Source organism: Aotus nancymaae, unplaced genomic scaffold (genome assembly GCF_030222135.1).
Source record: "Aotus nancymaae isolate 86718 unplaced genomic scaffold, 86718_ANA_hifiasm-v0.15.2.pri h1tg000029l, whole genome shotgun sequence".
In the NCBI taxonomy this organism is placed as follows: domain Eukaryota; kingdom Metazoa; phylum Chordata; class Mammalia; order Primates; family Aotidae; genus Aotus; species Aotus nancymaae.
This window is the reverse complement of record NW_026988442.1, coordinates 94,940,237-94,961,858: the sequence shown is the minus strand read 5'-3', so window position 1 is coordinate 94,961,858 and position 21,622 is coordinate 94,940,237. Positions and strand designations below refer to the sequence as shown.

General features: G+C 50.3%; 2 protein-coding genes and 1 non-coding gene across 6 annotated transcripts; 2 read left to right on the top strand and 1 right to left on the bottom strand.

Moving 5' to 3' along the window:
* Positions 1 to 1,393: 1,393 nt before the first annotated feature.
* Positions 1,394 to 7,316, bottom strand: IMP4 (IMP U3 small nucleolar ribonucleoprotein 4). Of its 3 annotated transcripts, XM_012434240.3 has the most exons (9): positions 6,598 to 7,292; positions 6,347 to 6,455; positions 5,175 to 5,258; positions 4,437 to 4,546; positions 4,224 to 4,356; positions 3,984 to 4,138; positions 3,805 to 3,899; positions 3,647 to 3,720; positions 1,394 to 3,564 (listed from the first exon to the last, which is right to left on the bottom strand). In XM_012434240.3, exons 1-9 carry the CDS (start codon positions 6,598 to 6,600, stop codon positions 3,452 to 3,454), a joined length of 876 nt encoding a protein of 291 aa, XP_012289663.1. In that variant the 5' UTR covers positions 6,601 to 7,292; the 3' UTR covers positions 1,394 to 3,451. The 3 variants fall into 3 exon arrangements, with proteins under 3 accessions (XP_012289663.1, XP_064238947.1, XP_064238949.1); XM_064382877.1 differs by having other exon boundaries at positions 3,805 to 4,138; positions 6,598 to 7,316; XM_064382879.1 differs by lacking the exon at positions 6,347 to 6,455 and having other exon boundaries at positions 3,805 to 4,138; positions 6,598 to 7,299.
* On the top strand, positions 7,134 to 11,309 carry CCDC115 (coiled-coil domain containing 115). 2 transcript variants are annotated; one of them, XR_001104535.2, is made up of 6 exons: positions 7,134 to 7,573; positions 7,644 to 7,747; positions 7,835 to 7,917; positions 8,508 to 8,639; positions 8,805 to 9,989; positions 10,312 to 10,400. XR_001104535.2 is itself a non-coding variant. In XM_012434241.3 (5 exons), exons 1-5 carry the CDS (start codon positions 7,463 to 7,465, stop codon positions 10,422 to 10,424), a joined length of 543 nt encoding a protein of 180 aa, XP_012289664.2. In that variant the 5' UTR covers positions 7,223 to 7,462; the 3' UTR covers positions 10,425 to 11,309. The 2 variants fall into 2 exon arrangements, 1 of the variants encoding a protein (XP_012289664.2); XM_012434241.3 differs by lacking the exon at positions 8,805 to 9,989 and having other exon boundaries at positions 7,223 to 7,573; positions 10,312 to 11,309.
* Positions 11,310 to 13,083: 1,774 nt separating this feature from the next.
* TRNAE-UUC (transfer RNA glutamic acid (anticodon UUC)) lies at positions 13,084 to 13,155 on the top strand. The gene has a single exon. It is a non-coding gene; the product is annotated as a tRNA-Glu (tRNA).
* Positions 13,156 to 21,622: the final 8,467 nt, after the last annotated feature.

Genomic DNA, 21,622 nt, shown 5'->3' with positions numbered 1-21,622 from the left:
AAGGCGGAGGTGGCAGTGAGCCGAGATTGTGCCACTGCACTCCAGCCTGGCGCCTAGCAACACAGAGTGAGACTCTGTCTCAAAAAAAAAAAAAAAAAAAAAGGAGATGAAATCATTGTCCTGAAGAGATAGCTATACTCCCATGTTTGCCGCGGCATTTTCCACAACTGCCAAACTATGAAACGATCTCAGTGTCTGCTGATGCATGGATGGGTAAGAAAATGTGGCATATGTATTGTTCACAAAGAAAGAAACCCTGTCATTTGCAATAACATGGAGGAACCCGGGAGACCTTATGTTAGCAGAAATACGGCAGACGCAGGACAGATACCACGTGATGCCGCGTACACGAGGAATCAAAAATAGTCACTCTCCTGGAAGCTGAGTAGAATGGTGCTTGCCAGGGGCTAGGGAGAGGAACACGGGGAGATACTGCTGAAAGAGATACTGGTGACAGTCTGTCATATGAAGTAAGTCCGTCCTGGAGACCTACTGTGCGACACAGTGCCTACTACAGTTACTAATAGTGTTAGCTGTACTCAAGCTTTGCTGAGGATAGATTTTATGTGAAGTGTTCTTATCACGAAATCACACAGAATGATCATCCTCATCATCATAATAGGCGGGAGGAAATTATGGCAGATTGTGGTGGTTTCAGGGGTGTATACTTTTTTCCAAACTCATCAACTGGCGTACAATATGCAGCTTTTTCCATGTTTTACAAGAGGCTATGTCAGCAGCCGCAGTGCCTGGCTCTGTGGTGCACCCGAATTTCTGCAGTTGCAGCCCTGCCCATGGGCATCTAGGATGTTTCTTTCTTGCTGCTACAAACAAAAAGTCACCCCTGCACCCCCGAGAGAGTGCGCCCATTGGGCATTCCTAGAAGTCTGTCTCCCGAATCAAGGACTAGTGTACAGGATTACTTTTAGGGCTACTCAAAAATTCCCTCTGAAGTTCTGCGCCTATTACAAGCTCATCTCCGTACCTTTACCAACCTTATTCAGACTTTTCTTCCTTGCCAATTAGAGAGAGGGAACAACAGTCTCATGCTAAAAACTTTCTGGTGCTTCAAAAGGCTTAGACGTGTGCATCTCTTTGGATCAGAAATTCCACTTCTAGGAACGTACCCTAGGAAAGACCCCCGGACAGCTGCCTGCAGCCACAGAGGTGTCCAGAACGCACGTCGTGCTGTGCTTCAATTTTTATGTTTTTTTTGGTTTAAGTAACAATATATTCTCACTCCTAAAACTTTCCAACAGGCAGGGGTGGAACACACTCCATCCTCCCTTGGCTCACCACTTAGTGGCTTCCAACCACCATTACGGTCGGCAGGTCTCCATTGGGAACTTCTTATTTGAGTATTTTAAATAATTTGAAACAAAAATATTAAATATCAAATTAAAAATTAAATGCTTGTTTAATTATCTCCTTTTAATTCCCTATTATGAAAACTCTAAAATACACATAGGGATAGAAACAAACTTCCTGTAGGAGTCACCTAAGTCTGACAGTATTTGCTTCGGCTACTTTCTCCCCATCTGCTGAAGCATTTTCAAGTACCAAGCTGATATTTCACACCCAAATACTTCAGCATATGTCTCTAAAAAAGTGATTTTCTAAAGTAAACCACAGTGAGGCCATAATACAATATTCACAGTCCTCCCTCATCCATGGGGGATAAGTTCCGAGACCCTCCATGGATGCCTGAAACTGTGGATAGCAGCAATCCCCATAGACAGTTTCTTTTTGTACATAAATACCTACGGTAAAGTTTAATTCATAAATGAGGCACGGGAAGAGACGAACAGTAATCGAGGAGAACAATTCTAACAATATGCTGTAATAAAAGTGACGTAAACAGGGTCTCTTTCTGCAAGTGTCCTGTTGTATGCTACTCACCCTTTCTCTTTTTGTGATCTGTCGACGTGATGACTGAGTTGGCAGCTGAGTCACTAAGGGGCACACAGCACATCCAGCCACTGAAGGTGGTTATGCGGATAGGTGGTGAGGCAAATGGGCACCTCACGAGATAGGTCATCCACACTAACTCTTGGGGCCTGTGAATGTGACATTTGAAAAACGGGTCTTTGCAGAGGTAATCAAGTTCACAATCTTGAAATAGAGTTCATCCTGGATTATCCCACGGCCCTACACCCAGTGAGAAGAGTCTGTTAGGAGACACACAGAGGTGATCCGGCGGATGGAAGAGGAGGCCGCACGCGAAGACAAAAGTCCACGATGTGGATCGAACCCACAACTAGATCACGGACTTTGGCCTCCAGAACTGTGAGAATCATTTTCTGTTGTTTAAGCCACACAGTCCGGGGTAACTCACTGCAGCCACAGGAAACACACACAGGACATAAGATTCTACTTTTGTATGTATCTTGAAATGTTTACAATTGACAGAAAACCTAATGGCACATTTGTTACAGGTGGAGTGAGATGACAAGGTGGGAGGCCCTGCAGAAGGAAGTGGATTCATGGGAGTGAGGACAGAAGTCACACAAAGGCTCTTCAAAGTCCCAGTTGCAGCCCTCCTGGAACGCCGTGCCCTAGAGGTTCCCTGCCCGCCTCTCCCACTGGGCCACTCCTGTTCTGGACCTCATGAACACTGTCCACCTCAGGGCCCTCTGCGTGGGTCATGCAGGTGGCCTCTGCTGCCACACACTTCCGCTCAGCCCAGGACGTGCGTGCAGAGGCCACCGCCCTGTCCCTGCACTGCACCCTGCCCCACCTTTCTTCTCCACAGGCCTCTCCCTGCTTGGTGCGGCGGCTCCCTTTCTGGTTGTCATCACTCCCTCCCTGGAAACCCCAGTGCATCCTGCAGGGCCTCAACACCCACTCTGTAGAAGACCAGGGCCCAGGAGTACATGCAGGGAACGGGGGCCACGGAAGAGTGAGTGTGGCGAGGCCAGCGGGAGACTCTGGGCTGCGCTGGCCCTCCTGTGTGACTCTGAATAACCACTCCTCGCAGGGTTGCTGGAGGCGCGATGGGCAGTCCCTTAGCATCACCATGTCCCCTTCAGGGGCAGGGGAGCCATTCTGCTGAGCACCATGTGTGGCCTGCCCCCCGTGCTGGCAAACCGGTGGCTCCCACTCAGTGAGTTAACTTGGTGGGCTGCTGGTGACACAGGCTGGCCCTGCTACCTGCACCTGCCTGCTGAGGCGCTCATATGACCCTGACTTCTGAGGGGCCATTAGCATCAAATCTCTGACTAGGTTAACCCCAACATCAACTCCAGGTCAGAGAACGTCCCACAGCCATCACGTCCCCACCCAAAGGGACCCCATGGGCTTTACCCTGCAGACTTGGCCCAACCACTCAAAGGGAGGCGGGGCCACATGACACAGACGGTTTATTCACACCTCTCCACCCGCCACAGTTCCACATCCCAGCTCAGTGGGTCTGTCTATGAGAGTCCCCGTCCTGACTAAGTGGTGAGTGGGCTCAGTCGGCGCTCAGGAAGACCCTCTTGCGTGCGGTATTGGTGTACGGGTGCCAGCGCCACTCCACGTCTGCGGTGGCCTCCTGCTCCAGCGTGCCCAGGCGGATCATGTACACTGCAGGCAGGGATGGCCATCAGCCCCGGCAAAGCCAGCCTCGCCTCCCAGCCCCAGACATGGGATTCAGCCTCAAACTCACACTTCAGCTCAAAGCGGGGCCCGACCTCTGTGAGCTCCACGTTGCGGTGGTCTGTCTTCCGGTACACATGGTGCCTGGAAGGGAACAGCTGTGGGTCGATGGCAAGCAGCACAGGGTACACAGGGTGGGGACACCTGGGGCATGGCCCGTGGACCCACCGGAATGATATGTAGTCGTCCTGGTTTGCGAAGGTGATGACCCGGTGGCTGTCATCTTTGGGCACAGGAAACAGGTATCGGAGAATGTCAGAGACCTGGACCACAAGGAAAGAGAGGGAAAGGGAGTGGCAAATGCCTGGCCTGGCCCGCAGCCCTGGCCCGAAGGCCCCCAGACTTACCCGCTTGCCCAGGCGGGAGGAGAAGCCGTGTGTGATGAGGTGGGGCTTGGCCTCCGACATGGTGCCCAGGTCTGGGATGTCATGCCGCATGACCACGTTGCACAGCGTGAAGTAGGCAGTAGGGCCAAAGGGCAGATGGCTGACGATGAGCCCCACTGGAGGGGAAAAGTGGCTGTCAGAGTCCCCATCTACCCTCAGACCGCGCCCTCTCCCATCCCCACTCCCTCCCTCTGGCCTCACCGGGTGTGCCTCGATGCTCGTGGACGACCAGCAGGTCGGTCACACCGTTGGCTTTGCAGGCTCGCACCAGCGCCCCCACTTCATGTCGACCTCGGTTCATTCGCTGGGCTCCCGGGAACACCAGCTTCAGCTCCTGGATGCAGATGGCAGTAGGCACTCAGGACTGGGACTGTGTGTCCCGGGCGTCCCCCCTCACTCCCTGCCCAACAGTACCTTTGCAAACATCTTGAGGCGGGAACTGGGGTCTCGGGAGGTAGTGATCATGACCTTGGGATCCTCGACTCCTGCCCATCGGTATTCATCATCCACGTGGCTGGTCACGCCTGTCAGGACCACGAGGGAAGGCTTGGGAGTGAAATGCTAACTTGGGGGCAGCCAAGGCCGCCTAGGTGGTGCTGTCTGATGAAGCCTTCAACAACAGAACGCTCCACGCCCACGCTGGGCAGGAAGGCGGCCTCCAACTACTCTGGCTGCCAAGCACAAGTACGGCTGAGGAACGGAATCTTTTGCTTAACTGCAGTTCACTTAAGCTATGTTAGTCACATGGGGCTAGCAGCTACTGTCTGATATCGAAGTTCACACACCGCTAAGGCCAACGGTGACAACCTCCTTTCCCTCATAACAAGTATCTATAATGTTTGGGACTCCTTTCTTGTTTCCTGAATAATGCAATGAATTAAGCGTGTGTGAGGGACACTGTCTTGCCCTGCACATTCCAGTGAGGGAGGTAATTAACAAACAAGGCGGGGAGTCAGTGGGCACTCCCATGTGTACCATGTAAGTGGGACAGGGCACACTCAGGGAGAGCCCTGCGATGCCATCTGTGCAGACACAGAGCACGGGGGACAGTTCCAGGAGCAGTTTCCTCCAATGGGACAGTGCCGGGCGTGTCTGAGGAAGGAGTGGAGACCAGCTTGCCCAGTGTTGGAGAGGGCTACCCCGTATAGTTACCTTCACCGCCACCATCATCAAACTCCAGGGACCCCTGTAAGGCCAGAGCTTCCCGGCGTAACTCAGTGGGAATCAGCCGGTTTTCTGCAGGGGGAAGAGAGAAGGGTTGAGTGGGTCATAAGCATGGAGCCCGCGGCTCATACAATACACTGCAGCTTACAAGCCTGTACACACTTCAAGTAAAAATACCTCAGTCCTTTCTGGGCTAGGATACAGCAGGGATAGAGGGGACAAAATGTTCTGTCTACTGACCAACCCATTAACAGTGGTTACTGGGACTTCTTGAGTCTCACGACTTGAGGACTTTGTTAACATATTATATTGTTTTAATTATCAGACAAAAATCTAAAAATTACTTTTTTCTTTTTTTTGAGGAAGAGTCTAGCTCTGTTGCCCAGGCTGGAGTACAGTGGCACAATCTAAGTTCACTGCAACCTCCGCCTCCCAGGTTCAAGCGATTCTCCTGCCTCAGCCTCCCAAGCAGATGGGATTACAGGCACGTGCCACTATACCGGCTAATTTTTGTATTTTTGTAGAGACAGGGTTTTGCCATGTTGGCCAGGCTGGTCTCGAACTCCTGGACTCAAGTGATCCTAAGTGCTGGGATTACAGGCGTGAGCCACTGCGCCTGGCCTTAAAAAATACTTTTTAAAGGAAACATACTGTTCTGTATGTATGAAGGCGGACCAGAGGCCTGAGAGCAAAACCTATGGTCACGATGCCCACGCTGCTTCGAGGGCACGGCTTCAGCGGGCCCTGCCTGAGCCGCAGGCTGCCCACCGCAGAGGACAGCGCTCCAGGCGTGCACTCCGGGCCAGCACCGTTCTCTACGGCGCCCGAACGCACTCCCGCAGGGAGCATGCGCAGCACAGTCTGCGGCACCAGCGCTATACACATGGGCGCTACAATTTCTACAGGACAAGGTAAAGTCTTTAAAACTTGGGAAAAACTTGACACACTGTACGCAGTGGGCGAGCTGCAAAACCCGGGTACTGCAGCGTCAATGACAAGTAATTAACACCATCACACGGAAGGAACAGTCTCAAAACCAACAGAAGAACCCAACGGGCAAGGAAAACGGCCGGCGAGCGTTCGGAAAGCCGCTCGGCTATCCGAACACAAACGCTTGCGGGCGTTTCACCGCGCAGACGCCCGCGGGGCGACCGCCCTACCTTCGAGAGCGCGCCGCAGCCGCTCCTTCCTCTCCTGGGCCGAGCGCTGCGCCTCCTCGCGGGCCTTGCGGTACAGGTACTCGCGGCGCAGGCGGGCCTCGCGGCGCAGCTGTGAGAACGGCGGGCCAGGTCACCGCTCGCTCCCGAGCCCCGGATCCCCTGGAAGCCCCGAGCCCCGCGGCCCCAGGGCCACACCCCCAGCACTTCGCGCGCCTTGGACCTCGGAAACAGGACCTCAAACATCCTCTTACCATCTTGAGCGCCGCGTCCACGTGGGTCCGGGAAAATCAGTGGGTTCCGCCTGCGCGAATAGTCCTCACTTCCGCCCTCAACCAAGAAAGTCCCTTGGACACCTCACTGGTGCCTGCAGCTGTCGCGAATGCCCTATGTTAAGATGGCGACAGCGCGGGGCTGGCGGGGCGGGCAGCGTCGCAAGGCGATTGGCCAGTCCGGCAGCACGTGCTCCGTGACAACCAATAGACTGGACACAAATGTTGTCACGTGGCTTAAGAGACAACCAATAGACTGGACACATGTTGTCACGTGGCTTACGACTGCAGCCAATAAAGATGTCCGCCTGCAGCTTCACCCCCACCCCCGTGCAGAAGGCAGTTCTGAGCTGCTGAACCGCTAAAACAATCATAACTGGCAGCTCGAAACAGTTCATTAACTGTAAAAACGGCAGACCGACTGATCTGGAGGTTGCTTGCCGGCTCCTTCCCAAGTTAACTTTAAAACTACTCTTCCCTTAACCAAAATGGTTGCTGTACAGCTTCGCCTGTCTTCCATCGCCACAGCAGTAGCCCGACTTCTGAGATTCCGCAGCTTCCGGAAGCGACTCAGAACCACGTGTCACCCTAGGCGACAGTCCAGCTGGCTGATCCACTTGGGGGCTAACTGGAGAAACCCGTTGCTCGGTTGTTTCCGTAACGCTTCTCTGAGGGCGCCTGCCCTTAAAGGAGCACACCGGGACGCCTCGGTGCGGCCGGCGTCGGGGTCCCCGGCTGGGAACGCCCCTTGAGAGAAGATCCCGTGTGCCAATTGGCTGTCCTGACAAACTGGGGGCGGCGACTGGGCGACCCGGAAGAAAGTGGCTCCAGACTCGAATGTGTCGCCATGGCGGCGCGTGACCTGCGAGCGGAGCTGGACTCGCTGCTCCTGCAGCTGCTTGGGGACCTGGAGGAGCTGGAGGGGAAGCGAGCGGTGTTGAACGCCCGGGTGGAAGAGGTAGGCGGCTGGGGCGGGCGGGAGGGCACGGGGCCGTAAACTGAGTCTCACCGCTCTCCTCTCCCTGCAGGGCTGGCTCTCACTGGCCAAGGCTCGCTACGCGATGGGCGCCAAGTCGGTGGGGCCCCTGCAGTATGCGTCCCACATGGAGCCCCAGGTCTGCCTCCACACCAGGTGAGGAAGTTTACACGCGGGGCTGGGTGGGCGGGCTCGCTCCAGGCCAGGGGTGCCAGAGTTCCATCCTCTCTTCTCGTCCTTCAGCGAGGCCCAAGAGGGACTCCAGAAGTTCAAGGTGGTGAGAGCTGGCGTCCACACCCCAGAGGAGGTGGGGCCTGGCGAAGCAGGTGAGCCCCAGCCTCCGTCTGCAGAGCCCCTTCCCAGTGTCAAAGGCAAAATGCAAATAATTGAGGTGATGATTTTGGTTAGGTTTTTGCGAAGAAGAGAGCGCCCCAGAGATGAAGAACAGAATGTTTCTGTAGGGTGGTTTTGCCTTAGACTTTTATAGGGAGAATTGGAGAAGTTGCGTTACTTTACACTGGGGGTAATTTTACAATCACGGAAATCTCAGCTGAACAGATAATATTCATCTGTGTGCCTAGTTTCAGAGGGACGAGCTTCTAATCCCAGTTAATCATTCGTGAGACAAAGAACGGGGAGTCGGAGAGTCTGTGACTGGCCTATCAGCATGTTGAGGTACAGTGGGTAAGGTCAGTGTGTGGCCTTGTCACAGGCAAACAGGGTCATCCGTGGGTCTCACAGGAGTCACGGAAAAGAGTGGGCAGTCTCAGCTGACTCACAAAGGGAAGGGCTGTGCTTTGTGGTAAGCTGTTTCCCGGAATCTAGAACCATGAGCTCAGATCAAGCTCAACATTGTCACCAAGATGATAAAGGCAGGGAGTGACATCCCAGCCTCCTCCAGCCTTTCTTTCCTCAGCTCTGCGCAGGCGCAAGGGCCCCGCTAGGACCCCACAGCCACAGTCTTCTGAGGCCCCTCAGGACCCCCTGAACTGGTTTGGAATCCTGGTTCCTCACAGTCTACGCCAGGCTCAAGCAAGTTTCCGGGATGGTGAGTGCACCCTGCCATTTGGCTGTGTGGCCCTGGGCTAGATTCAGACCCTCTCTCCACAGGAAGCACTTGCACACTGCTGCATGGCTGTGGTTAGTCTCTGAAAGTCTTTGCAGGTTTTTTTCCGTTGCAGACTTCTGTTGTATACCTGTTGTTTTTTTCCAGAAAACATTTACTGGCTGTTGGCTGCATTCAGGTTCATGCTAGCTGCTGGGGCTAGGGCTGGGGACAGAAGAGACAAACACCTTCCATGTAATGTTTAGGAGCAGAGAAAGGCTATGTGCAAATAAGTATGCCCTTAACGTAAGTCAGGCTGTGAAAATTGTTACGAAAGACACAGAATGGAGTGGGATGGGGGAGGTCTCTGAGGAGGTGGAGGAAAAGCTTTGTGGGTGCTTTGGGCAACAGTGCTCTAGATGGAGGGACCAGTCAGGATGAAAGCCTTGGAGCCAGATGGATCTGGTATGTGCCGCGACCAGTGGGCTAGAGTGTAGTCAGGTGATGTAGGCCCTGAGGAAGACTTTGGGAGCCACAGGGAGGCCCTGAGCAGAGGATGGTGCAACTGGATGCACAGGGTCACAGGAATCCTTGGGTGCTGAGTGGGGACACAGAGCAGAGGGAGGAAGCAGGGGTCAGGGAGCAGCCAGTGTGAGAATCAGGTAGAGTCACCGGAGGAGGGGGTAAGTGGTAGGAACCTGCACAGGTTTTAAGAGTAGAAGCCCCAGAATTTACTGACAGCTAAGATGGGAGTAACGGAAGGAAAGGAGAGTCCAGGAGAGCCAGCGGTCTCCACCCCAGAACCCCTGGGAGAATGAAGCGACCCTCACCTGCTGTGGGCAGCTGAAGACGTGGTGGAAGGCAGGAGTCGATGTGGTCTGTGTGGTGTCCACTGACGCCCTGCTGGAGAGTCTGAGTGGGCATTTGGGCACTTGGGCACATAAATCTGGAGTCTTGGAGAGGCCTGGGCTGGAGAGAGATCTGGGAGCTCACTGCATAGCACTGTTGTTTACATTTCAAAGATGTTGACACAAACGCTGATTTAAAGCTAAGATAGGATGAGATCGGAAGAGGGCCTGGGGAGTGTGGATGGGAGGTGGGGGAGAGGAGGGGAGAAGCCAGTCAAGGAAACTGAGGAGCAGCACCTGGGGGCAGGTGTCCTGGAGGCCAGGAAGAGAGAGTTTCCTGGAGCAGTGGTGAGCCCTGCCACTTGAACAGGAGGCTGAAGACTGAGGGCTGCCCGGAGGCCTGGGCAGCAGCTGTTCCAGTAGAGACATCAGGCATAAGCCACCCAGAGGTGGACCAGAGTGTGGACCACTCTTGGGGCAAAGAAAAGAAGTGGAGGGAGAGCAGGTGAGGGCAGCGAGGGGCTGTAATAATGGGGGGAGGGAGGAAATGAGGGCATGAGATGCTATTACTCTCTGAATTTTTAGTTCCTGGTGGGTGATACAATGGGTCCAGGAAGTCTGAGGTGACATTTTAGCAAAGACCTGAAGGGGGTGTAAGGCTGCGGAGGTTCTGGAGCAGCCAGCGCAGGGCTGTAACCTGGAATGTTTTGGACAAGTGTTCGGGTCAGAGAGGCCTGGAGCCTTTCCAGTTTCCTGGGATGTCCAGATCCTCCTGGGTCGTGTCTTACACCACAGATACCATGGTGACCTTCTTTCCTTTCCTCCAGGTCTGCAGCTGGCTGCAGACATAGCCAGCCTCCAGAACCGCATCGACTGGGGTCGAAACCAGCTCCGGGAGCTCCAGGAGAAACTCAAGCAGCTCGAGCCTGGTGCTGCCTGACATGCACGCACAGAGGCAGGGCAGCGAGCCCAGCTCTTCTCAGTTGTGACTGCTTGATCTCAGGCCGTCTTCCTTCACAAATAGCTCTTGCCCCTACCCCACGCCAGCTAACGCCCCCTCCGTCCCCCTGCTTTGCGTGTTTCCATCTTCCTTAGGTGTGAAGTTTGAAGAGGCAAACAATAATTTTGAAAGCCACTACTTTGAAACCGTTCCGAGGCCTGGGTTCCCACACGACACACTCACATGGGCAGGTGCACGTTAGTCAACAGTTGGAACTGCCCGTTGGATCACTCAGCTGTGCTTTCGTGGCCGGATGATAGGACACCGTGAGAAGAGAGGCGGGGGAGGACAGGAAGCAGCGCTTCACGTTTACTGCGTCCTCCAAATTGACTTTCCTGGAGGAGAAAACCATACTCGGCCGAAAGATCAGGGCAGTATGACTGGAATCAACAGAGATACAAACGCCTGAGTGGATGGGCAGCCCTTGGCAGGGTCTAAGCCGGAAAGTGAAAACGACCTGGCCTAGATTTTTAGGGAAACTAGAGGAAGAGACCTAAGTTTTTAAAATCCTGCCTCTTTGTCTCACCATAAGAGGCTGAGCCTCTCTTCATTTTATCGAAGGGCCACTTGTGTTTTCTATTCTGGGAACTTCATTCATTTTTCTACTGGGTTGTTGATCTTTGCAGTAATTTCTAGGAGCTGTTTATGTTTGGTGGGGAATTAGTCCTTTGTTCATATATATGAGATGTAAATCTTTTTTTCCAGTTTATTTTTTTGCTTATAATTTTTTGACTTTTTATTGTGAAATAAAATATGCTACATCAAACTGCACAAAACAGTTGAATAGCTTAATGAATAACTATGGTAAAAGCATGCTAACCACTACCCAACTCTTGTGTTTTTTGATCAGTATGTGTGTGTAGAGTTGAATGTATCCAGCTGTCACATGATTTCTGGATTTGGGGTTGTAATTGATGAGGAAATAAGGGAATTCTCCAGTGTTGGAAATAGGTGCTCAGTGCCGCAAAGAAAAATTAGCACTGAGACAAGGGATCTTTCACTAATGCAATTTTTGCTTCCTGGACTGCAGGAAGGGTACTCCTGGTAGCCATTGTGCCACCAGAGTACAAAGAACCAGGGAAAACACACAGATTTATTTCTTACCCATTTGGGGTCGTCCTTACTGCTGTGTCTGATCTCCATTGGCTGGAGCCAGACCTCACAATCTAAACTAAAACCCGATTGGCTGATAACATAAAACTTTTCTAAACAGGTGAAAGCAATGGGGAGCTGGGACCTGCCTGAGAGCACGTCCAGCACAGATGTCTTGGTTAAAGTACAAAGACATAGAATATACTACGTGCCTGTAAGCACGGCGTGTCTAACAGCTCCATAGGATAGGGCTTCACAGAAAGGAAATTTTAAAAAGGACCCTTTCTACCTCCCACAATCCCCTCCTGTTTAACTTTATAATTTTCCTTTTTAAATCCTTTTTTTTTTTTTTTTAACATGTCTTGGCTTAGTTATTCTGCCCAAGTTTCTAAAAGAAAAAGTTTCTCTTTTCTCTTTACACTATTTCTTTGGTTTTACTTCCTGTCTCGCTCTCTTTCATACATTCTTTTACAATTTTCCCACACACCTTAACCCTTTTTTAACATCTTGCTGGCCGGAGTGGGAAATTTATTGGCACACTTATTTTTTAACAAGAAAGGCAACTTTAAAAAGGAAGTTTTCTGCTTCCCACATCCAGCATTTCAAGAACCTCTGGTTTCAGTTGAAATGCCCAGTGAGTCCTGTCCAGCTTTTCCACCATCCACCCACATGCTGTATGTCGATGAATCTTAGTTTTGCTAACTCCCGGTGTAAGCCCAGTGTAATTTGGGGCTTTTCATTCTGTTTCATGGACCTGACTGTCAGTACACCAGTACACTGTTTCGTATCGCGAACCTTTAACATAATCCCCATAGGGCACATTTGTCATTGGGTTGAGGAGTCGTTTACTGGCCCTGTTGACCTTGAGTTGCCAGGGAAAAGACTAATGGGGGAGCTCAAATGGAACCCCCGTGACTGCAGGAAAAACATATCTGCCTCCAACCCTCACCAAAGGTTGCCTTTCATAAGATGCTATCCACCAGGTGTCAGTGAGATTCTGAAGCCAAAGTAAGGAAAAAACAAGTCAATTTTGCTGGGGCCACAAATTCTTCCCTGAGGAGGTGCGACCCCGTGGAGCACACCCTTCGCTGCTGGTGGCGGGTGGGCGCCAGGGTGGGCACGCACCTCCCACCCCTGGCTTGGGGCTGGGCTCTCAGCTGGCCGTGCTCCTGTCAGCGCGAGGCCACCGGCTCTGTAAATGGGGCTGATGAAGACAGCAAATCTTCAGGAAAGCATCCTCGACTCGCTGCCCTGACCTCCCCTGACTCCAGCTCTCAGGGAGACCGTCAGGAAAGTGGGTTCTGCCTGCGGGGGGAGGGCGGCTTGTCCCACCGAGGCTAAGTCGGGAGGGGTCCGGGCAGCGGGTCTGGCGCGGCTGCAGTCACACGGGTTTCCACAGGGACAGCGGGAGCCCAGTGCTGCGCAGCAGCGGCGATAGTGGGGAGGGGCTGGTGTGAGGCTGATGCATGTCACATATATGGAGATTGTGGCGCCACCTTTCAGCAGTTCCCATATGGTCTAGCGGTTAGGATTCCTGGTTTTCACCCAGGCGGCCCGGGTTCGACTCCCGGTATGGGAACAAGAGTGACTTTTTGCGGGTGTAGACGTTTTCTTTCAACTTGAAAGTGTTCGCTAGAATTTTGGCTTCGCACCACTAGAATGCCCCAGGCCAGACTGGATACTTCCTCTTCATCTGAACTTGGAGAAACAGCCCCAGAGAGATCGGAATCCCAACGCTGTGTGTTTTGACGGCAGTGACCATTTTCATCACTGCATTAGCTAGTTGTTCTGACCATCAACAGCTTACTGAGTATATTAGATGCCATATGCATCCTACTTCCTGGCACCAATGACTGTCTCAGTTTCCTAGGCTGCCACAATAGTTTAACACAAACTTGGTAGTTTATCCTCTCACAGTTCTGAAAGAAGTCTGGAATCTAGGTGCTGGCAGACCCGTGTTTCCTCTGAGGGCTCCAGGGAAGAACGCTTCTCTGCTCACCCTAGCTCCTGGTGGCTCTGACAGTCCTTCACATTCCTTGAGTGGTAGGTACATCGCTATGATCTCTGCCCCCATCCTTCCATCCTTCACGTGGCTTTCTTCTCCATATGTATCCGTGCGTCCTCTCTTCCTCCTGCAAGAAGAGCGGTCACTGGACACAGAACCTACTCTAATCCAGCACAAATCACCGTAACTTAATTACATCTGCAAGATTCTATTTCCAAATAACATCATATTCTGAAGTTGTGGGTAGACATGATTTTTTTTTTTCTTTTTGATGGGGAGACACTGTTCAACCCAAGACAGAACGCTTGGAGGGACAAACTGCAAAACCATGGATTCTTAGAGTTTCAAAAATGCTGCCGTGAGCCAGTTTTGAGGCCCTGGCTAGGGGCCAGTTTCCCTTCCTGGGCAGCCAGTTAAGTTCATATGGCAACCGCTGGGCCGTCTCAATCTGGGCTCCACACACCTGACCTAATCAACGCCTCCCTAACCCATCACACGTGCTCTCTCGAGATCTGTGAGTAAAATGTTTCAATGTCAGTCATGTCCTCTATTTTTAATATCATTCATTTCCTAATCTGAATAATGTTACCTAAATAATAACAAAGGCTATCGAAGCAGTGGGCCAGCAAGCAGGGTGGTTTGGCCAGCTGCAGGGACAGCCGCTAGGCCGCCCTTGCGTACCGACTGGCCCCGCCAGGTGGCAGCACCTTTTTGCTGTCTGCGGGGTGTCTGGCGAATCCGAGCCACAAATTGTGAAACTTTGAGTCCTCCAGAGTTTCTCCTGAACCAAGGCATCAAATCAAGTGCTGCTGGCAGCTTAAATCAATTGGCTACTTCCGGTTGTCAAAAGACTCATCGAAGCGGGCAAGGGGCGAGGAGGGAGTGTGGCTCCCCTCCAGGTGCCACGGAGCCCTCCGAGTGGCCAATCAGGCAACGCAGTCACTTTCTGCGGCCCATTCCACGGTGCGGCGGGAGACCGCACTGCCAGGACGGCCCTGGCGCTGGTCGCTCACGGGGTCGGTGCACCCGCAGCCTCTTCCGGGATCCGCGGCCCCCCGCGAGTCCTTGCATTTGTAGATGGCTATGGTGTTGTCTGCCTTGAGGCTGTCACAGTTTGTCCCCCGGAGCCTGTGGAGCACCGGGGCTCACAGCCATGGAGACCCCTGGCGCAGTGATTAATAAAAAATGAAGGGGGAGGGAACACTTTCTTCCTCGCCTGCCCGAGACCCCCAAGGAGGTCACGCAGTTGATTCAGGAATGGGAAGCCCTGGACAATGGCCTGGCAGAGCAGTGATAGTCGGGTTAGGTGGGTGAGAGCCCAAGAGATACTCATGGAGTGGAATTAGTGTCTCGTTGCAATATTTTGGATGTGAGGAGTGAAAGAGCAATTAAAGCCGTTTTCTAGATTTCTGCCTCATGCAACTGTATAGCTGTTTGTGCCTTTCACTGCATCACTGCAGAGACTGGAAACTAAACTGGGCTGGAAGTGGGTAGTTTTTGTCTTGTTTTGTTTTGAGACAGGGTCTTTTCTTTTTATTGTACTTTAAGTTCTTGAATACATGTGCAGATCTTGCAAGATTGTTGCACAGGTACACACATGCCATGGTGGTTTGCTGCCTCCATCCCCCATCACCTGTATCAGGCATTGCTTCCAATGTTATCCCTCCCCAACCTGCCCACCCACCTCTGTCCCTCCCCAGCCCCCCACCCCCCAACAGACCCCAGTATGTGATGTTCCCCTCCCTGTGTCCGTGTGTTCTCGTTGTTCAACACCCACCTATGATGTTTGGTTTTCTGTTCTTGTGTCAGTTTTCTGAGAATGATTTCCAGATTCATCCATGTCCCAACAAAGGACATGAACTCATCTTTTTTATGGCTGCATAGTATTCCATGGTGTATATGTGCCACATTTTCTTTGTCCAGTCTATCATTGATGGCCATTTGGGTTGGTTCCAGGTCTTTGCTATTGTGAACAGTGCTGCAGTGAACATACGTGTGCTTGTGTCTTTATAATAGAACGATTTATAATCCTTTGGGTATATACCCGGTAATGGGATTGCTGGTCAAATGGAATTTCTATTTCTAGGTCCTTGAGGAATCGCCACACTGTCTTCCACAATGGTTGAACTAATTTACACTCCCACCAACAGTGTAAAAGTGTTCCTATTTCTCCACATCCTCTCCAGCATCTGTTGTTTCCTGAATTTTTAATGATCGCCATTCTAACTGGCGTGAGATGGAATCTCATTGTGGTTTTGATTTTTTAAAGAATTATACATTAAACATGAATTCTACATTAAACATCTTAAGGATGAATTACTAAAAGAATTTCTGTTGGTAAGAGAAAAAGCATGATTACTTTCACTGAGAATATTCAGTACCATTTTGGTTTTATTCTCAGTGCAGTATGACAAGAAAAGATACGCGTATTAGAATTAAACATCAATGACACAGCCACAGATGTGATTCTCAGAAAATTAAAAATTAATAAAAACAATGAGTTAAGAGGACAGATAAAAGATAAAATGAAACTCAAAAGAATTCTCATGGGATAGCATTAGGAGAAATACCTAATGTAGATGATGGGTTGATGGGTGCAGCAAACCACCATGGCACATGTGTACCTACGTAACAGAAAGAAAGCTCTATTACAGAAAGCAATGTGAATTGTAATTGCTTTAGGATCATAAAGGATATTAATCAAATTTAATTTGTAAAAGCAAAAAGTTTCTATTCACAGAACTTCAGTGCTTGACTTCAGATTTATTCTGGAAGAAAAATGTGTATGCATGCCTTATGTTAGATAAGAACGCAAAAAGATTTTCTCTACTGTGTATCAAAAAATGTAAAGCTAATCAAAACATAATTTAAAGGCAAACTAATATTATAAATATTGATTAAAATAATTACAAAGAACTTCTGCAATGGAAAAGTAGGCAAAGCATTTGAACAGACAAGTCACAAAAAAAAGGAAGAAAAGTAGGCTCTTCAAATGAAAAGCTGCTCAACTTTCTTACCACAACCAGCATGTGAAAAAGAAAATTAGGGTTTAATCGTTGGTTCTTTTGTTTTGTTTTTCTTTTACATATAAGAGGCTTAGCAACTTGACCCCAGAATCTTTAAGATAGAAATTCACTTATGTCAGCGGTAACATAACTTTTGAGGAATAAACTTGGGCTGTATCTATAGTTTAAAGTGTTCTTAGTTTTTTCGTTTGTTTGTTTGAGATGCAGTTTCACTCTTGGTGCCCAGGCTGGAGTGCAATGGCACGATCTCAGCTCACTGCAACCTCCGCCTCCTGGGTTCAAGCGATTATCCTGCCTCAGCCTCCCGAGTGGCATGCCTGGCTAACTTTTGTATTTTTAGTAGAGATGGGGTTTCACCATATTGACTAGTCTGGTCTCAAACTCAAACTCCTGACCTTGTGATTCACCTGCCTTGGCCTCTCAAAGTTCTGGGATTACAGGCATGAGCCATGGTGCCCGGCCAAAAGTGTTCTTAGTTTTTGACCTAGCAATTCCACCTGTAGATTTTTTTTCTATGAAACAGACATATAAAAAGATAAAAGATATATGGTACAATGTTTACTGCTATATGGTGTACAATAGCAAAAGTTGGAAACTAACTCATGTTATAATTCACTTCCATTATGAGTAGTAGAAAAACCATCGCAGCTCTTGTTGAAGCCCGGATAGGCAGTCTAAGGGAAATGTAACACTTGATTGCATCAGGTCCTGGATTCCTTCCGTCTTGTGGCCGCCGTGTGAGCCACAGCCCCGAGGTGGAAGATGGCAGTAAGCGTTTATAGGCAGCAATGAGGAAGGGAGATATGAAAGCAAAGTGCGTCTCTTTAGGAAAGATCTTGGAATCTGCCATGCCATATTCCTACCTACAGCCTGTTACTGAGAACTTAGGAACGTGGTTGTACCTTTATTGGTCGTCTTTTTTTCTGGGCAGCCATCTGCTTAGCTTAAAGTGTGAAGAGTCTATTACCACAGAAGAAAGGGAGAATGAATTTTAGCAAACAACCAGTGGTTTCTGCCACATGACTAAACGACCAACTGGGAAACATGACAAGACTTCATACAATTAAATGCTACGCAATTGTTACAGACTCAGGCAACTCTGCGTGAATTGGCATGTGAACTTCTTGCAAAACAGAGTGTTTATTAAACAGTTTTTTAAAAGTGCACAAAAAGCCTGCATATGTCCACCGAAATACATGTAAAAATGTTTATTCCTCCATTATTTATAATATCCCAAATTTTGAAGGGCCACAATTGTTCACCAGAGGTGCAATGGTTAAGTAAAGGGTAGCGTGTATATCTAGTAAGATATCACAGGTTATGGGAATGAACAAGGTTTTGCCAGATACAATAATATGGATGGCTTCTAATGTATGGCAAAAGAAGACAGGCAGAGAACATGTAATTTACAATTCCATGTTGGGGGAAGCAGCGAAGGAGCAAGGACTTCCAGAGCGCCGGCATGAATTGGGACTTCCAGAGCGCCGGCATGAATTGGGACTTCCAGAGCGCCGGCATGAATTGGGACTTCCAGAGCGCCGGCATGAATTGGGACTTCCAGAGCGCCCGCATGAATTGGGACTTCCAGAGCGCCCGCATGAATTGGGACTTCCAGAGCGCCCGCATGAATTGGGACTTCCAGAGCGCCCGCATGAATTGGGACTTCCAGAGCGCCCGCATGAATTGGGACTTCCAGAGCGCCCGCATGAATTGGGACTTACAGAGCGCCCGCATAAATTGGTTATGAGTAACACATAAACAACGAACAGCAAACCGCGGCAAGCCTCTGGGGAAAGCAAACTTCTCCACGTCTCACGTTCTGGTGCAGGGTGACCTAGGCTCTGTTACCATAAACATTATGCTCAAGGACGTCAAATCCCTTCATAGCACTAAGATGTAACCAGCCTTGTAGGCTCCTTGTAAGACCCTCATTCCACCAGCTGCATATAGATAATAGGCTAAAGATAACCATATGTTTGTGAAACTCCCAAACCACTACTGTTATCAATCTTCAGAATGACGCACCAGTTCCAGCTCACTGATTCACTCCACCATCACATGACCCTCTCCCCATCCATCACTCCACCCCTACCCCATAGATCAAAGTGATTGTAACCAATAAATAGTGTGAGAGATCAGAGTCCGGGGCCTTCACTGCCTCCAGTAAAAAGTGATGGTCCTTTGGTCCCACTTTCATTCTTTTTTTTTCTTGGTCCAAGGAAACAGAAGAATCAACCCACCTTCACTCTTACTCTGTCTTTTTCTCATTCCTTTGTCGCCACTGAACTTGCTGTGCCCACAGGTGGGGTGTGGGGCTGGTTCCCTACAACCTATACAAACTCCAGAAACAAACAAAATTAACCTACAGTGCTAGAACGCAGAATCAAGTCAAAGAATGCTTGTGGCAGGAAAGGGGAATAGAATGAAGGAGGCTTCTGAGGGGGCTGCTAATGTTCTATTTCTCAAACTGAGTACTGGGTTTTTGGGCATATTCACTTTGTAAAAATTCCAGTTACACACTTGGGACTTGCACAATTTGTTGTATGGATGTTACACTTCAGTAAGATCGCAGAAGCCTCCCTCATTTAGCTGAGGGACTGACAGTAATTCTCAAAATGGAAGATGAGCTCTCGTGACTGGACAGAGGTCTTCACTGCAAGCTGCCATGCAGGGAGCAGGTGAGTGGCTTCTGGTCACCAAGGGCAGCTGTGTCACCTAGACACGAGGGCAGACCCCAGGTGACAGCATCAGCAGGACAATGCTGTCTTACTTCCTGTGGTTCTGTGCTCGCAGCCACAGAAATTGATGGGGACGCTTCTGTAAGGCTGGTTGTGTCGCCGAGAGCTCGGACACACCCCCTCCCCTCGCCGGGAGCTCGGACACCCCCCCCACCACCCCGGGAGCCCGGGGAAAAAGAAAGCCCCGCCGGGACCTACCTGATACCATTTTGTCCTATCCAGGCCCCACTCCCTGCCATTTTGTTCCATCCAGGCCCCACTCCCCGCCATTTTGTTCCATCCGGGCCCCACTCCCCGCCATTTTGTTCCATCCGGGCCCCACTCCCCGCCATTTTGTCCCACTCACCTTGGGCACAGCCAATCAAACACCTCCGCTCCCTATAAAACCCCGTGCCTGAGAGGAGTCCGCGCGACTTCTCCGGCCCCTCCTGTCGGACCGCAGAAACTCACCCGGGAGCCTGAATAAATTCCCTCACATTGGATTATTTTCAGGCTGGCCTCAGTTTCTTCATCTTACACTCGGCGAGAACAGACCCTACAGCTTCCAGCTTCAGTGCTGGTGTTTCTCGCTTACCAGCTGAGCTGGTCTATGAGAACAAAGAAGGAAACAGTGGAGTGAAGACGTATTCCACAGGACTCAGACTCTACTTACAAACTCTTTACTTAAAAAGTGCACTCGATCTGGCCCGGAGGTTGCCGTGGTCCTTACTCCTGGATCCTGTCACGCCTCGTGTCTCTACACAGACCCCCTCTCCACTCCCAGCTGGCCACCCGCCCGAGCACCACTGCCCTTGGCATCCTAGGCTGAAGTGGTGACTGCATGGGCAAGTGGGGTCTGACAAGTCACAGTGACCACCAACCTCGGGAGGTCACCTGGCCTCACCTGTGATGCACAGCCCTGACCACACACACTCTGACGTGAGTTTCTCCACAAAGGAACAAAGCTGAGATGAGGCAATTTCACTGTATAACTTGCTCACGTGGCATCCTTTAAGTACGCCAGCATTATTAACACTGGAAGTTCTTTTGAAGATTTTGAAAGTTTTAATTGTCATGAGATTTTTCCAAACTAAGTTCATGATATGGATTTTTAAATTGTATCTAATTTAAGTGACATTTCAATTCAACTCTAAATCTACAACTGATAGACCTGATGATTTCAGGTAATTAGCACCTTTTTTGTTTTTGTTTTGTTTTGTTCGAGACAGAGTCTTGCTCTCTTGCCCAGGCTGGAGTGCAGTGGCATGATCTCAGCTCACTGCAACCTCTGCCTCCCGGGTTCAAGTGATTCTTTTGCCTCAGACTTCCAAGTAGCTGGGACTACAGGCACCCACCACTATGCCCGGCTAATTTTTGTACTTTTAGTAGAGACAAGGTTTCGCTTTTTTGCCCAGGCTGGTCTCAAACTCCTGACCTCAGGTGATCCAACCTGCTTAGCTTCCCAGAGTGCTGGGATTACAGGGGTGAGTCACTGGGCTGGCCTAATTAGCATCTTTTAACTGAATAAAAACATCCTATTTAAAAGACCAAATATATTACTTCATTTGAAAATTAAAATACAGGGTTGGACGCAGTGGCTCACGCCTTTAATCCCAGCACTTTGGGAGGCCAAGGTGAGTGGATCACCTGAGGTCAGGAGTTCTCCTGACATCTGGTTGTTTAAAGGTATGTAGCATCTCCCTGCTCTCTCTTCCTCCTGCTCTGGCCACATAAGATGTGCCTGCTTCCCCTTCCACCATGATTGTAAGTTTCCTGAGGCCTCCCCAGAAACAGAAGCCTGTACAGCCTGCAGAACTGTGAGCCAATTAAACCTCTTTTCTTTATAAATTACCCAGTCTCATGTAGTTCTTTATTTTTATTTTTTGTAATGGAGTCTCACTCTGTCGCACAGGTGGCATGATCTCAGCTCACTGCAACCTCCATCTCCTGGGTTCAAGCAAGTCTCCTGCCTCAACCTCCTGTGTAGCTGGGATTACAGGCATGTGCCACCATACACAGCTAATTTTTGTATTTTCAGTAGAGAAGTGGTTTCATCGTGGCCAGGCTGGTTGATCTGGTGATCCTCAGGTGATCTACCTGCCTCGGCCTCCCAAAGTGCTGGGATTACAGGTGTGAGCCACGGCACCGGGCTCTAATATTATTAGTGTATTAGTGGACTAATAGACTTGGCTTTCAAAACGAAAGCAATCATGAAGGCAGGGTCCCGCCCCACCTCTCCACATCCCCGTCTTGTCTGGAACTGCCTTGGGTAATGCTCAGCCAGGACCAGCACATTAC